We start from the raw sequence: 17,791 nt of genomic DNA on the forward strand, positions 1-17,791 counted from the left end.
AACATATTAGTCATATCTATCATTATTATTGTTATTACCCCTTATCTTTTTCTTTTTCAATCCACCTGGTCAAGGCAGATGGTTAAATCTTACTTGACATGACTAGTTATAATTTACAAAAATAAACTAAATTGTCAACTGTTAAGATAGCAAAGCTGTCCTGTACGCTGAGGTCATGCAACTTGTGAGCTTGCAGTGATGATGCTATGACAGGAATGAGAACAGGAGCAGTAAGGAAACGACCACCTTCAACAACCACTGAAACTGAACATCCAACCAACATAACCCACCATCCTACACACTTACAGTGACTTAAAGTTAGTTGTCACTTCAAAGCCCCCAACTTCCTCCACTGTGGTTAAAGTGTTGCTGTGTATGTGTGTGCTCGGCAGACTGTGATTGATCTATGCAACATCATAGCAATATTAGAAATACCAGTGTCCAACATTTTGGACAGATTATTTTTTGCTTTATATCAAACACATACGGTTCCCCTTGGGCGGGGGGTGATCTGCAGGTTTTTAATGTGTTTTTCTACATTTTTTCCATCTTCACTATCTGCTAAATAATATTTGTCTGTAAGGGACACTGAAGTCACTGTAAGTTGCATTGAACAGTGACCTCTGACAACTGGAGGTGAAATAATCATTCTCTGCAATCTAATCTGCAAGATTTGAGTTTCACATGAAATTTAATTTAATACTGTTTACTCCTAAAAAACCTAAAAGAGGAAGACTGTGACCGCATAATTGTAAGCAAATCTGGTAAGACTGCACTTAACACCCCTGGAGAGATAATATACAGTAATATTTATTATTAATGAACCTGGTGAAACATGCTGAAATGTTCAGAGCTGGGTAAACGGCAGCCTTTTTTTGTCCTGAAAAGCAATTCAGCATATTTTCCTGTTATCTTGGTGATAGTCTTGCTAATTAGAAGAATGTGTCATGAATGATGCATTTATATTTATTCTAACTCTCCTGTTGTCCTTGGGTCAATTTTGACCCAGGAGGACAACAGGCAAGGTATAATTTCACTTAAATTAGGCCTATTGACCATAATTTCCAAAAAATATGTATAAAACCTGTGGTAAAAGTTGGAATGAAGTTGCCTAAAAAGGTCTAACCTAGAATTGTGTGATAATTTATACCTTATGCTTTATAAACAGTCAATTTTCAAATTCAAAATTTTGACCCATGAGGACAAAAGCTCCAGGCAGACTATCATTTCATTCTGCTTGACTTTACACAGTCAATGAGGAAGTGAAATTTCAATTAAAGCTCAATGTCAGCAGCTTTTATTGGCACCATTTGTTTGGTTAGTTCCAACGTGCAGTGTGCACAGTGACATTTGCAGATTATCAAGCTATCAAATGTCATTTTTGCTCTTTTATGTTTTTTTTATGTAATGCTTTTTTGTCTCTGTGTATTTTTGCAACCCTGACAGGGTAAACCTCCTTTTCAAATGACAACAGGAAAAATCTTGAAAGACTTGACTGAAAGCACATGTAATAAAATTGTACACCCACTTTATAGTGGGGTGGCACCAAAAAAGACTGATATCTATCTGAAACCGCAGCAGACAAACCGAAACTAAAACATCTCTAGGCAAAAGTGGAACAACATGGGTTTCTTTGTAATTCAGATGAAACAAACCATCAAGAACAACAAGGTAGAACCATTGACTATATGGGTAAACTATAGCATGAGGGTTAAAGAACAATCTAAACTCTTAATTCCATTTTAGGCAAAATGTATTTTATATCAGCTATTATTTCATATTAAGCCCAGTTCATGGCAAGTTTGCTTGTGAGTGTTTGAAAAATGTCTGCCCTTTTTGCCTCAGAATATAAAGGAAACTATTTGCCTTTCCTCAATCTACACACATCATGTGAGTGACAACCTCTTCCCTTCACAGTCTGCACCACATGTCCATGAACATCTTTGAAGTCTTCCGTTACAGGAGGTGCTTGTGATGCTGTAGGCAGATAAATTGGTTTTCGTCAAGTTCCTGTCTTCAGTTTCCTCATGTCAGACTGCTGCTTAAGTAGAAACATAAAACCAAAAGATTGAACACAACAAGGCAACTCAAAAAAGTCAACATTCTCAAAAAGACTCAAGGGCCATCTCGCCAGGTGTGCGAGTAACACATTTAATCTACAATGGTTGGCAACATCTTCACACAGCCTCTTGGGTTAGTTTTGATCGTCACAGCACACATGGTATTTTACGGTAAGCTGTCTCTTTTTGGTTTCTGATGATTTACACGATACCTGTTAGAGATCAATTTTTACTGCTTTAAAAAAACCCAGTTTTTTTAACATATTTTTCTGTTTCTTCTTTATTATTTTAGACTTAAAAATATTTGTCTGCTTTATAACCCCATATAACCAGGTGTTGTGTCCTCAGTTTCACTTGTCTTCTATTGTTTTGGCACCGCAAAGGGACATTGTATTGTGATTAATAAATATCAAACACACTAATTTGCAGCCTGATAGCTTTATCACAGAACTACCAGATGGTTGTGTAAGAGTTTGGCCTTAAAGAAGCTTTGTTATCTTGTGAGATGTTATAAAATATCTCAAGTAAAGCTCACTGAGCGAATGCTGTAAAGACAGACCTGACATAGTTAGTGTGAGTGGTACTCTGTGTAACACATCTTAAGTGACAATTGTGATTAGAAACAAAATGTATCCTAAAAAAAGCTGAAAATAAAGAGTATTACATTTTTCTAGCTGGATGACAAATGTAGCAGGGAGGTTATGATACCATAATTGTATCCCTTTTAGACTGATTATTTGGGCTATAATAGGCATATAACCTACATATATAAGAATGTGTTTGAATACTCTTCACGTTGTTTTAGCTTTCCTGGCCATTTGAAGTGGCTTGTTTACGAAAAAAAACAAAAACACTATTTTTTGGTAATTCACAGCTCATATGAATTAAAATGAGGCCATCTCTGTTTTGCCAGGTGTCTGTATGTCAGTTTATTTTGATATGTTCAAATGTGTGATATAAATTTAATTTAAACACATCAAATCACACAAATTCAATTTAACAGGAGTTTAGTAGGATTTTTAATCTCCTTGAACTTACTCACTTCCTTATTTAGTTGTGTCGGATAAGGAATTAAAATGAGTTACATATAACAGCTTAGGAAAAATCATTAAGTAAATTTAGTTTTTAGTTTCAGCTAAAGCCAGTAGAGGGTAGCTCACCAGCCAGCTTTCACTTACAACAGAGTGTTTCTGATTCATCCATCCAGTTTCCATGTGGTAGCAAGTGCAGTAAGTGTGATGAAGTGTTCAGGAGTTCAATGATGATCAAACCAGACTTGAACTGTCAGGTTTGGCTTTAGGACCCAAATGCAGACCACGAGAGGCACAAGTTAGTTACAAACCACAGATTTATTGTGGGGGGAAAGGAGGTGGAAAGATGGGCAAATGGTTGGCTTGGTGGCTTTGGTGTTGCAGAGGAAATACAGGAAGGTCAAGCTGGCTAGCAGGTTAACAGGCGGCAGGCAAACTGGCAGCAGAGAGGGTTTCGCAACAAACCCAGTATGGCACACAATCTGGTGGCGATTGACTGACAGAGTGGAGTATATATGGGCTGGAGGTAATTGCAGAACAAGCCACAGCTGTATAGGATGTGATGATTGGGGATTGGAGAGAGGAGCTTTTTTAGCCCAGTAGTTGCTGCAGATTTTTCACACAGAATATTAAATTCTATTTCAGAATAATAATAATAATGATAATGATGATGTGTTTGGCATTTGTAAAGCAAAATAATCATTGAATCTTCCCACTTGTACACATCTATTGTTTTGTCTCCATACAGATCCCAGCCAAGCGGCAGTCACAGGCATCCTAGGCAACAACATCACCCTCCAATTCATATTTAATGTCAGCGTAACAAAAGACAGTCATTTTGCAGTTTATAGATCAGATATTAAGATTGTTGAGTGTAAACACGGCATAGGTTGCTCAGGAAATGGCGAGTTTGATGTTTACCCTAAAAATGTGTCTTTATTTTGCCACATTTCAAATCTCAGACTAAATCACAGTCAAAATTACACAGCCAGTCTGTTCATGGGCACTGGGCAACCCCCCAAAGAAAGTAATAAAGTGCAGCTGATCGTCCGAGAGGAGAACACCAGCAGCACAGGTAAGATCAGAATCCAATTAATTATGAGCTAAACTTCCAGGAAATGACACAAGTATAGATGCATTTTAAAGGGAAATACTTTTCGTACGACAAAGACATCTATTATTATATGGTTGGTAGATGTTTACACATTGAAAATGAAATGTTAACTAAATTTAGCCAATTTATTCAGGTGTGCCTTCTTAAAACTGTTTCAGATGAACAATCATGTACTTATTCACTACAATACTCTCACTTGTTATGCTTCTTATGCAATCGGAGAGTCTTTCTCAACAATGCACATTCATGTCTCATTGTCTCATTGTCCAAATAGATATTTACCAATTACAGTAAAAGAATAAGTGTTACTAGACCACACCAAACATTATTAATTAATAATGTTGCTAAAATTTTTTAAATATCTCTTATCGTCTACAAATCTCATGAAAAAGTCATAAGACAGTGAAATATCCCTCTAACTAGTGTTGTCTGCCTGGTAGCTTATTCCTCTGTGTCAAAAAGCTCCATTGTTGTACAAAAACTATGAAAAACACATCAATTAGCAACATGGATGGTGATATGGATATCATGATCCTTTATCACCATGTATGCAATTTTAATATTTATATATAGTGTGATACAGTAAACTTGTTAACTCATTCTCACCCATTCACACACAAGGACAAGGACATTTGATATATGGACACAATCAAACCCCTGGCCCTTGTGTGTTAAATAAATGATTGATGAATGATTGAATCACTGATTTGCAAGTGACCATGAAGGTCTAATACAACTAGAAATGTAAAGTATAAACTGTATGGCTAGATTTCCAGTAGTAACATTTGTATTGTGTCATCAATCACTCTAACAGGCACTTTAGTCTATTTTAAGTTAATCCCACATACATCTTTACTTTGCCGCGACTATGTATTCATCCACATCTGAAAATAGTCCCCAACAAATGCACTGTTTACTCCTGTTTGAGCAATATTTAGTGTTTTATGAAATTACTGAACTTTTCTCAATATTTGTGTGACATCCAAACTCATTTTTTCACATCAAGAGCTGCAAGCCTTTTCATTATCTCACATTTTAGATGCTCTTTGTATTAGTGACAGTGCTCAACACAAGTACTTTGACAGTGACTATATGTATGCTAAGTGTCTGTGGTTAGTCCAGAAAGAGAGTGAAAGTGTGTTAACTTACAAATGTGTTTATCGGAAACTTATTGTACAGAGTGAAAATTCAGCTAAAAAGCACAAATCACAAATCAAATTCAGGTCATTTTGAACAGTTATTACTATGGCATGAGGAGAAGGTATTGCATAGTAATGACATGTCGGTTAGAAAGTTATTATTTTTGCCTCAGAAACAGGAGTTTTCATTTCATTTCATTTCCCTTTTGACTCCCACAGTTTCTCCAGTGCTGACGAACAGCACACCAACAAGACGAAGTGAGAGTTCCATTTTCTTTTCCTATCCTATCACCGCTGTCCTTGTGGTTTTGTCTGTAGTGCTGTCGGCTACGATACTTCCTTGGTCCATCTGGTGTCTTGTGAGAACCAAAGGTAGGGAAAATTACAATTCAAAAATAATGTTCTCCTTTGTTATTGTTTTACTTTTTGATAATTGAAAGTCAACAGGAGTATTATGTTCTTTCTGTTGTCATGCTCTGGACTCCTAACTTTGACATAAACTGACTTGTAATGGAGCTGATATAGAAAATAAAGCTTATTTTAATGCACGCAGTCTGCACAGAAGTATTAGCTGAATGTATAAAAACTAAAATATAATGCTAATCATGGATCTGACATACTAGATAACCAGATATAAGTTACTGGATCTCTTTTAAACCCAGTTATAGTCCATTGTTAAATTACTTTAAAGGCCACAGTCCGTTACATTTTCTAAATTTTTCAAGTGAACAAAAGATGAGGAGAATAATTGTTATTCTGTGGAAAAAATGTGCAGTTGTGTGGTTAGATGCTCAAAATGCAAACCAGATTGCCGTTTCACATCCTTTTGATAGGTGATGATTCACAGCTTCTGAAGAGAAGTGCTCCTCCTGTTCATGCAAATGTGAATGTGTCTACTATCACTGAGGGATGGGTGGAAAAAATAAGCTTGCATTATTTGTTCACTATTACAAATGCATTTTCACTTCAGAGACAAACCCCTTCTGCCCTACTTTGAGTAGGAACATTGCCTCCGAAGTATTTTTGACAGCATCTGTAACCTCAGAAACCACATTTGATAATTTCCCGTCAGTGTATGAACAGTGTAGGGTTTGCTGACTGTGCGCTCCTGTATCATGTCATGATAACCAGGGCCGACCGTTGTCCAAAGATAGCAGTCATGCGGAGGAAGTATCACAACTCACCAAACAGGCGGTGGTGATAAATTGTTGTATCTTCTGCACTTTGCCTTGCCTTATTTGCACTGCCAGATCATAAAAGGATGTTTTGTTTTTGTTTTGTTGTTGTTTTTTGTTTTTTTTAAACCAAATTTGCATGTGTGTATTAGAGCTAAAAGTAAAAGAAAATCAATAATTTGTCAGACAGAAATATGAAATGTTACCTCAATTATAACTTATTTTCACCACTACTTCATAGAAAACAGGCTTGATTGAAAAACGTCTATCATTTATCACAAAAATGTTAATATGCTTACTAGTGTTCGCTTTCTGGCCATTAGTTAGATAAGAACATAGATATCACTCTCATGTGCATTAAGTATATAGCTGGAGACAGGAAGTGATTAGCCTAGCATAAAGAATGAAAACGAGGAAACAGCTAGCCTGGCTCTGTCCAAAGCTCACAAAATCAGCCAACCAGCACCTCTAAAGTTGACTCATTAACATATTCTAATCTTGTTTGATTACTCCATACACAAACATAAATGTAATGATGATCATTTGTGCGTTCACAAGGAGTAAAACCACAAATGTTGCTGACAACTGTCACTGTTGTTACAGTGACAGTTACACTGCTGTCACTGTTGTTACAGTTGCCAGGCAACCGGCTGAGATGCTGCACAGATGCATCGGGTCGATTGGAAGAACCAGAAACTGTGAAATTTCTGTTTTTGTGCAATTTTTTAAATGAGTGATCTTTAGAAGTGTTGTAGGTGGATTTTTAACTTTGAACAGAGCCAGGCTAGCTGTCTTTATGTTGAGCTAAACTAATAATCTCTTGAATCTAGCTCGATAATTAACACACAGACATAATAAGTCGATCTGCTCATGTAACTCTCGGGAAGAAAGAGAAAATGCTTATTTCTTCAAATGCTGAACTATTTCCTTAAGGAGACATTAATGTTTTTAGCATATTATTTTGAACACTGGTGGTTGCTGTTTTTGTTTTTATTTAAGCTCTATAAAAATGTCCCTCAGTTTAAGCAATGCATACAATGTACATGTGGCGTACAGTGAAAGTTGATTAATTACCTGATCGACTCAATATTTCTCCTCTTTTTTTTATACAGACAAACAACAACCACAGAAGCGCTCTAGTCCCACAGTACACACAGTACAGGTGAGAACTCATTTAAAGATGTTAATGTCAAAGTGAACATTTAAAACATCATCATTAACACCACAGCCTGACTTTAATTATCTTTGCAGGAAACAGTTGAAGCATCCAGTAATGTGCCTGCATCCACGCTGGTCTACAGTGTCCTGGACTTTCCCAAAAGACCCTCAGCAGTTTTGGAGATGAATCCAAATGATACAGAATATGCTGCTGTCAGCTATCTCCCAGAAAAAAGACGATTGTGATGCATGGCTAAATGTAAACTAGCTGGTCTTTCTTGGTTTGAGTAAAGGTTTGCAAGATGACTTATACTGTATATATAAAATATATTTCAACTAAATGAGATAAATGCTCCTTTTACACCTGTAAGTTCCTTGCTATAAATTACAAACAAAGGAATTTGGTGAGGAAAGAAATGTAATGTCAGAGACACTGGGGTCTGAAGTGTGTGGGCGTCACTTTTTTCATGTTTTTTAGTGGTCATGAGATGACAGCTGTTGACAGCTGCGGTGGCAAACCATAAGCTGGCCCAGATAACAGTACAGTGACACATTATGATTTTGTTCTGTTTTTGTTCACTTTTAATCTTCAGTCATCTGTCGACTAAAACCTTAAAGTCTGGTGATATTCTATATATTTCTTTATTGTCAACAACCAACAATGAATTGATCCTGCTAACAAGAAACAAAGCAAAGCCTGTTGTAGTTTATTTGTCTGTGCCATAGACCTCCTTTGTTGTCATCAGAGTCATTATGGTGGACAGGGCAACATGTTCCTATATTCAAGATTTAAGAAACTTTATTGTCTATAACATAACAGTAAATAAGTAGAAACAGTACAAATATGACATATGTTACAAATGCTAACATTGCATTTTTTTAAAAATCAAGATAGACACAATATTTTATTTTGAGTCACATACAGCATCCTGCTGCTGTAAATATTCATTAGAGCACCAAATATGCATTAATCTGCCACCAAAAAAAGTGATGTTTTGGAAAATAACTGAGCCTTCTTCAATCTGATTTCTAGTTTAAGATTTATGTCTTTATTAAGAACAAATTAGCCAGAAGAAGGGAAAATGAATAACGCTGGTCTTATCCTTTAATCCACAGTAAAGCTAAAGATGACTGACAATATTGTAGTATTGTACTTGTTAAGTTTCATTTTCATGTTCTTCAAAAACTCGTTTATTCTCAAAATGAATTTCTGGCCATTTGCTTTGCCTTTGTTATTATCTCTGACTCCAATATCGCACTTTTCTGTAGTGAAATTTATGACTAAGTAATTATTTTAGTTTTTGTCTTTTGGGGCTTTTTGTGAGGAAGTGATACATCTTTACCAGCATCTTTTTTTTAACGTTTCTGTTTTTGTTGCTATTTATCACAGTTTCGATTGACCTTTTCTCTATTTTTATCACAAAACTGAGACTCATCACTGAAATGAAACAGTCTTTGGAACAAGTTGAAACTTTATTTGTAGATAGAGATCTGCTAACAGCTCAACAGTACTGTATCTTCACAGGTCATCACTGTGATTTTTCCATTTACTGTTTGGCGACAGTTTGACGCTGTGAAACCAGTTTTACATATACAACAACTTCCTGACACTATCTCACTGCGATTATACATTGCATGGTCTCTGAAGTTCTCTTTTGGCAGGTGCTTATTGATGTTTTGATCTGTCAGACAAAGTATTGATTTAGTTCTCAATGTGTTAGGACTGTATTATGTTGTTAAACTCACCCAACACATCTGTTCACCAGATGCGTGACAAACAGGTTGATTATTCATCCCGGATGTCAGTTATTACTCAGGAAGAAAAATAACCAACCAAGCCAAACTATGATGAGTGTTTTAAAACAGTTGGTGAAAGTGGCACACAATCAAACACAGACTGGAGGGTCTTCTCTGCTATAAAAACCTTCTATTGTTGTAAAATAAATAAATCCTTATTCTGAAAACTACCAAGCATTGTGGCCATGGGTCTCTCTTTTCCTGTCATTCTGTCATATACTACTGACTTGTTTATTTTAGATATACAATGTTATTTATAATGACTTTTGGTCATCAGTGTTGGAACTTTGAGTGTCCTGTAATTAAGAGAAAATACTTGTTTGTTTTGACAGCATCTTCAAGGCAGTGTATAAAATGCAATGAAATGCAGTGTGCATGCTTCACAGTGTATTTTAGTTGTAAAAAAAATTAAGTTGCGTGCCCAGCTTGTTAAATTGTGGATAAAATGTCTTAGAATTGCAGCTGTCGATGTCCACTTTTGCTGTTGTCTGCGAGTGTGTCTGTGTTTCTGCTCCTCTTTCATTTCTCCATGTCATAGTTATTTAAACATTTCTCTGGGGAAGCTCTGAAAGCAGAAATAATCGTACAAAATAGTGTTATGGCACAGGTTTTGCCACCCTGGGCTGGTCTCACAAAGCCTTCAGTATAATTAAACTCATGCAGCACTGATCCACCATGCTTACAGGGCTCCCACCCACAAACTCATTTTAATGTATCACTGTGGCTTGCACAAGTACGTAAATCACCTATTACCCCACCATTTGTTTTTTCCGTGTAACCTACACAGTGTTTTCTTTCAGAGGTTGCATACATGGTCTCAAGTGCAGACGCTAGTTCGGCATTTAATACAGTGAAACCTAGATATGAACACTGCAAAGACTGAAGTACTTTCGATTTTACCTAGAGCCCCCAAAAAGGCTGCCCTGCTGCAGTGTGGCTCACAGTAGCTTTAATGGGTTAACGTTTTGGTTGAGGTTTCAGCCAGTGCTGCAAAACAAGAAAGTCACTTTCATTTCTAAGTAAAACTCGGTAAACAGCCCACATAAGGAAAAAAGACACATGCTATGAGTGGCCAGTCATTTTCTCTCATTCAGGTAGAAGAGGGTAAACCCCTGAGGATGGTTAGTTGTGCTGTGCATGTTAATGGATTTGTAGATAGATAGTCTTCAGTGTCCCAGGAGGGAAATATGTATTCAAACCCTAAATACGTTAGTTTCTCACATGATACACTCAACATTGTTCACATTGGTCATATGCATTCATTCACCTACATACATTTTTTGTCAGAGATATTGGGTTTATTGTAGCAAGGCTGCTATATGCAATGAGTGGCTTCCTTAGTAATCAAATTCAAACTATTAGATTAGTCATTAAAAGTTCAATGTCATGCAAAAAAACAACAACAAAAACAAACAAACTCTACAATCACATGGATAGAATATGGTAAAGAGGGAAGGATTTTATGCTATTGACTACAGACCCTGAACAAACTGTGTTTCATCTTAAGATGCCTTACTGCTGTCTTGATTTTCAATCAACAAGCTTCTTTCAAATGTTTTTTCAGCAGTTTGCAGACATATTAAATCATTAAATAACTTTGTCTAACAATAGTAACGCATAAATCATGAGTTACAAACCAATATGCTTATCTTCCCTTTGTAAGCAAAATGATTGGAAACGTTATCTACCAGCAAATGGTAATTGTTTTAACTTCAAATTAATTCATTGGAAAATGTTTTACTTGTGAACATAATCCAGGCAGTGATTACGTTTGCCAAGCTAAAATCATTGGGAAAATAATTTAATTATATATGTAATGTTTATTTGTTTATGTAATATCTCGGAGACAAGGTTTCCATGCAATACTACTGGACGGACTGGACAACTGGGTTGGGATCTCAGCTGCAGTATTAAAGTAGCCCAAGTCCAATTTTCTGGACAGGAACTATTTTGTCTCAAGAGGACCAACATGAGGTGCGGAGTTCCCCATGGTTCAATCCTTGTTCCTGTTTTTTAACAGTGTTTTTAAACAGTCAAATAATTGTTGATTAACATGAATTATCATAATTATGCAGATGACACCCAGATTTACCTTGCTCTGTCATTAAACAACTACAGTCCCAGAGATTCTCTCTGCAGGGGCATTGAACACACATTACATAGCCTTGTGAAAACAATACATTGCTTACAAGTGATACATCACATTTGACTTATTCCACAAGCACACCGATTAACAGTTTCACTATGATTGTTTTTACAAGTTTGTGTGTACATTTTTGTTCAAAGAATCTCCACTGATGTCAAAGGAAGCAAATGCTGCTTGTGAACCAAAAGCAGTGGTCTTAACCAACAAAATAACCTAGACGTCAAGTCAACTCTCAGTATATGTGCACTCAAGGTTTAAGTGTTTTCATCATACTTAAGGTGAACACAAAAAAACAGTCTTGACAGTGTTAAACTCCACACATACACCTGCACAGTGAAGCTCAAACATCCAAAGAAAGTGAAAATAAAACCATTTTGGATTGGAGGGTGACCTCTGTGACATCTGAAATATTTGAATGGTCTGCTCAGTTTTTGTAGCAGCAGAAGCCCTAAATGATAATAAAACAAAGACAAAGTGATAGGAAACCCTGAAAATGATCACTCAAGAATGCGTTGCTGCACCGCTCTTGCCTCCCACTTCTTTGAGATGAAAACTGACTTTATTTGTAGCTGTGCTCTAACTGTTGCACTGTCACAAGCACTAATGTGGCTGCACTTTGCACAACGTAACACCCACCTCTACTGTATCGAGGTTTCTCATAAACAAACTAGACCTTGCTTTTCCAAAACTGTGTTGCAACTTGCATCTATGAATGCAGACAATGACAGTTGTTTATATGAAAACAACATGCAGCTTTTTATAAATAGTATAATTTCTGTGTATGTCATAATTTTAGTGTGTTTTCAACCTAAATCAAATGTAGAATGTTTATGTCTCCTGAAATTATTATATTATTATTTTATCATCATTAAGTTATATTGTATCATCCATGTAATCATGATGTGACCACTTAGATTTTTCTACAGAACCCTTGGTGGGGTCCCAGCCTTCTTGCTTCTTGTTTCTTCCTGCTCTGTTATGACCTACTCAGTGCCTTTTTGGACTTTTTTCCCCCCACTGCTTTGCCCCTTCGGACTTGGTTTCCTGTTCTAACTTCCTGTCTGGTGTCAAACTTGCTTTGAATTGTAACATAAATTTGCTTTTACCTTTCATCTGTTTTGTCTGTTTGAGGCCCCAACCTGTTTCAGTGAGCCGTTACAGATCCATTTCCTTCTACTTGACAAATAATGACTAAATTTATTTATAGCTGACTATCGGATGCAGATTCTTTGTCTATTATCACATAATATACATAACACATATAATCATCATTATTATGATCAATAACTTATTTAGCTAAAGGTATTGTTGGATTAGCTAAAGGGAGTGTTGCATGCTCATTAGCTGCCAATATATGTATATATTAATAATAAATTATAATATTGAAACAAACCACATTTCCTCAAAACATTTTGTGATCTGTGAATCAACTCTTTGTGTGTAACCGTAATTACCACAGACTGCAGTGCTGTCAGCCCAGAGATCCTGTTTTCCACTTGACATCAGGAGAAAAACTGAGCTCTAATTTTAATAATGGAAAGGTTTCAGAAGTTAGCGAGGGAAATTTACATTATCTGTTGTACAGCAATTTTCCCCTCCGTCATAAATATTCTTATTTCACCATTTGAAAAAGCTCCCATGGACGCCTATCATGATAACACCCTGGATCTGTAAAGTCAAAAAGAGAGCAACTTTAAATAAGCAGAAATCTGTACCATACCATTATATATAAGGGGTTGACAAGGTAGTTCACCAATGTCCAGTAATCAAGTAATTGAAACTAATGACTGAATTTCTGGCTTCTGGACAACAACACATCAGCAAAGAAGGTTAAAAAACCTTACATCTCAAAAAATAACAAGTAATAATCCCAAAAAAAGGGAAATTAAATTAAAATACCTTGTTTTATTATCCCAGTGTGCAACATGTTGATAATGACATATTTACTAGATGTTTCTGTTGGATCTCTGCTGTGAAAAGTAAGATATACTGCATAGTAAAAGAACAACATCTTCACAGCACATGGCTTCCATACAATTGAACAGTTTGAATGTACACATATACACATACACACCTACTTACAAAAGCGACACAGTGCACAACCCTCATGGATCACATCTACATTACAGGTTAATGTTGAGAAGCTCAGTGGACATGGGCAGGAACGAATGTTTATAACAGCTCAGTCTGCTCTTGGGAAACCTGATTCCTCTATCAGAAGGTAAAAGCTGGAACTCTGGGGTGAAAATGTGAGTTCAGACAATATTTTCTGTGCCCATCTGATTAACTGTTTGGAGGGACGAATTTTGAATTTTCAGCCTCTTTTCACCAGCGGTTCTCAAACTTCTTCACATCAATAACCCCTAAACGGACACAAATTAGACCACTGACCCCTATTTGATAAGATTTTGTCCCATGGTCCACCATCTGATAAGATTTTTCTTTAATGTATGACACTAATGACCAAAATAGTCATATATTTTGTCATTGTGTTACTTATGGATGGTGATAATAAATTATTCCCCTTTCTGCTTGTGACACCCTGCAACCCTGTAAGGGACACCTGGGGGCCCCCAGACCAAAATTTGAGAACCAGTGCTCTATACCACTTCTCTAACATTCCTGATGCAGTACAAAAACATTCTTCCTGTTTGTGCATATGTTAATAATGTTTATCTGAAGAGGGAAATGTCATTTGTTGAGCTCATTCCTCAAATAAAGTGTTCCTCAGTGGTATGTGACACTGCCCTCTGGTGACATAAAGCTGCAGCACTGTTTAGAATTAAATATGAGTTTGGATTAGATTTTTTTAAAGAGTTGAAACACTAGAAAGATGATATAAATATGGATATTTATATTTTAAAGACTTTGAAATTAATAGAAATATATGGATAGATAATATGAGGCAATGTGAAGAGTATTTTCAACAGTGACCATACTGTTTTCATCAGTACGAAGACAACATTATATGGTATTACAAATAAAGAAGTCCTGACAGCTTTAAAAAAAAGGATCAAACAAAGCAAAGAGCTAAACTGATATCATTTTAATCATCAACTTCAACCTGTCCTCTTTTTAACCCCCCCCCCCCCCCCCCCCACAAGTTTAAAGGTAGACATCTGCATCCAAGTGTTCATTATTTTAGAAATATAAATAAACAGACATTAGTATGACATATTTTTCTAAGCCCCTGATTTACAATCCAATATTTTAAATATTTCTTATTATAAGTCATTTTTAGAAACTTTCAATTTGATAAATTCTGACTCAGACCCTCCCAAACACCACAAACCCACAGAAACATCTTTCCTGCCATCTGTTGGACAACTTGTGTTAACACATGTAACATGGAGCAAATCATATTACGAGTGACAAATGAGAACATTTTTACTTGAATTTATTCAATTGTTTGGTAACTTGGGTGAAGTGAACCTTTAAATGAATTTGAGAGGGAACGGTTTACCTCCATGATTAACCTTTACACAAATACATTTGTTGTGTATTTGCATTGAATTTAGGGTTCACAAAATACTGACATGTCTGTTCATGTATAAAAATACACATATTGCACTAAGGCGACTGTGGTATCATATCAACTTTTCATTATTATATACTTTCTGTAATTTTTAACTTTCCCTATTTATTTAAGTGATTAGATAAGTTCCATGTGTGCAGAAATGGCAGTACTGCAAATAGTAATCAATTTAAGCAGAAAAACAGAAAAATCCATAAAATAATCTGCTCCAGAATAACAATTCTTAATATATGTATCCACAACTTTGATGGTGATGGACTTATCCTGAGCATGGTCTCTTTGTTCACAATTATTTCACTGTTTAAGCGAGGGATGTGTGTGTAACATCATGTGTGCTATAAAGAGAAGCATAATCAGATCCCTGTGCCACATAAGAGGATTAAGCTACTGTGACTCGTGTTAATTGTGCACAGCCATTCTCTCAATTTGGAGACACATGTATGGACCGGGCAGATGTGTGATGGCCACAGCTATTTCATAAAACCAAAGAGAAGGAGCCTACGTTGTCCTTGCTTGTTCCTGTCTGGCTTTGCCATTAAAGTATGTTATGAGGCTAAATATTTAGCCCATTACATAACCAACTATCAGATGATAAGGACATTTGTAGACAGTGTTGAAAGTTGTATGCACAAGCAAACATGATGGCTCATAAATTCAGTGTGTTCAGTGACTCTCTTTTTAAAGCTTTACACTGCCACTCTATACTGCCCACCTGTGGCATTACTACAGAAAAGGCAGCATGCAGAGACTCACAGTGACTTATAATGAAAGTATAAGGCTGCTGCTTAAAGCTCCAAGAAGCCACAGCACAGTTTATTACTGTTGGTGTACCCACCCACCATCATTGTGGAATAACTTTTTTGTTTGTTTATTTAGATATTGTTTGTTTATTTATCATTTCTTTTTGTATTTCATTTTGATATAGACTTCCATGAGCTATGTCCATAGTAAAGTCTGAACTGAATATATATTTGTGTGGTCTGTGTGAGATGCTAGCTGGCTTTATAACAGATTATTTCACCTACAGTACTAGTTTTTTCGCTTTAATGCAGTATCTTCTTATGTTTTATTATATTTCTTTGAGCATTCTCATCTTACATTTCTACTTTCGGTATAGTAGCATATTTTTAACAGACGTCCTGTTCTTTAACACACTGTGATTTCACAAAAATTAACCAAGAATATGAATGTAATATTCTTGCTAGTTCCTCTGAATGCAACAGAAACAAGGAATATTCAAAGGGGGGTCACTTTTTTAGTTGCAGTTGTTGAATTTGAGAAACCATGGGAGCTTGACGCATGAATTTTATTCTTGATATACAAATGTTCATAAAAAAATATAAAATAAGGTTTTAAAAGGGGTCCAACTGATCATACCTGGCAAGGAGGAAGAGAGCCCAAAACTAAATTATACACTGTACACAAAATATGAGAAATAAGCATTCAAAATGGGTACTGGGTGTCAACAAAAGAAGACTTACTGCATGTTCAGTAGTCACCTTTTCAAAATGAAAGTGTAAGTGCTTTGGTATGAAACTGTAACTTATGTAAATGGGAAATGAGGAACAGAATGAGGATGTAAGATGAGTTTGAGGTGCGGGATTACAACATGAGCTGGAAGTACTGTTGGTTTATTACGTGTTATAGTTTTCAATAAAATTTGATACATGTTGTATTACAAGTAATAAACTTGTACAGAGTTTTTGTAAGGTTATTATCTGAGGAAACTGCAGCTAAATCGACCAACAGCTAGCTTAATGCCACTAGAAAACCCAAAACCACAGAACAGAACAGAATTAAAGACTGTTTCACCAACTCCCATGAGACTGGATTGCTCATTTCTGATTGCCGGAGCTTCTATGTCATTGGTAGCATTTCTGCATCCCTACCCAGTTAATTTTTCTATATTTATTATTTCAGCTGATTACCGGTTGTTTAAATGTAAATGTGACTGCAAACATGTCCAACTCCAAACTGTTGAACAGAGCATTACTGGGAATACTGAATTTCAAATTGTAATCCCTTAAATTACACCATTCAAAAGAGAAGAGAGTGCTCACATTATTGTAACACATTAGTGATGTCTTACTTCCAAACACTGTTCAAAATAAACACAACAAAGTTCAATAATGAATGCAGAGATCCAACAAATGAAGTTGTTTAACACAACCTTACCCATCAGTATAGGTATAAGCAATTTTCCCCTCCTACTCCAACTGCTTGTGTGATGCAACGTCACATAGCAGTAAACATACATATTTATGATATTCTGTCATAGTAGCTTCCAGAGTTTCCTCTAGTTTTTCTTTGATGGCAAGATTGAATCACCATTAAAAAAAGAGGTGACCCACACATTGTCGTCACTTGCTCAATAAAGATACTTTAATACAACGTTTCGGTCACGCACGTTCTTCAGGTATATGAGCATGAATCAAACAAAAGCAGTTGTAGGGAAATGAACATTAAACAAAAAAAAATGACAAGAGGACTTCAAAGAGTTGTCGCTCTCAGAATTGCTATTGTCTCTGTCTGGCAGTATGTCAAATGCAACCTCACCCCGCCCCTGCACTGTGGTTTGCTGCAGCTCATATAGCCCTGAAGACATGAAACCTCTCTGACATTTCTGAGAAAGACAA

General features: G+C 36.1%; 1 protein-coding gene across 1 annotated transcript; it reads left to right on the forward strand.

Moving 5' to 3' along the window:
- Positions 1–2,037: 2,037 nt before the first annotated feature.
- Positions 2,038–9,695, forward strand: LOC133984974 (uncharacterized). Its single transcript, XM_062424506.1, has 5 exons — positions 2,038–2,231; positions 3,840–4,166; positions 5,564–5,716; positions 7,632–7,681; positions 7,771–9,695. The coding sequence occupies exons 1-5, from the start codon at positions 2,162–2,164 to the stop codon at positions 7,921–7,923; spliced, it is 753 nt and encodes a 250-aa protein (XP_062280490.1). The 5' UTR covers positions 2,038–2,161; the 3' UTR covers positions 7,924–9,695.
- Positions 9,696–17,791: the final 8,096 nt, after the last annotated feature.

The sequence above is a fragment of the Scomber scombrus genome, chromosome 8 (assembly GCF_963691925.1).
Source record: "Scomber scombrus chromosome 8, fScoSco1.1, whole genome shotgun sequence".
NCBI classification, from domain to species: Eukaryota; Metazoa; Chordata; class Actinopteri; order Scombriformes; family Scombridae; genus Scomber; species Scomber scombrus.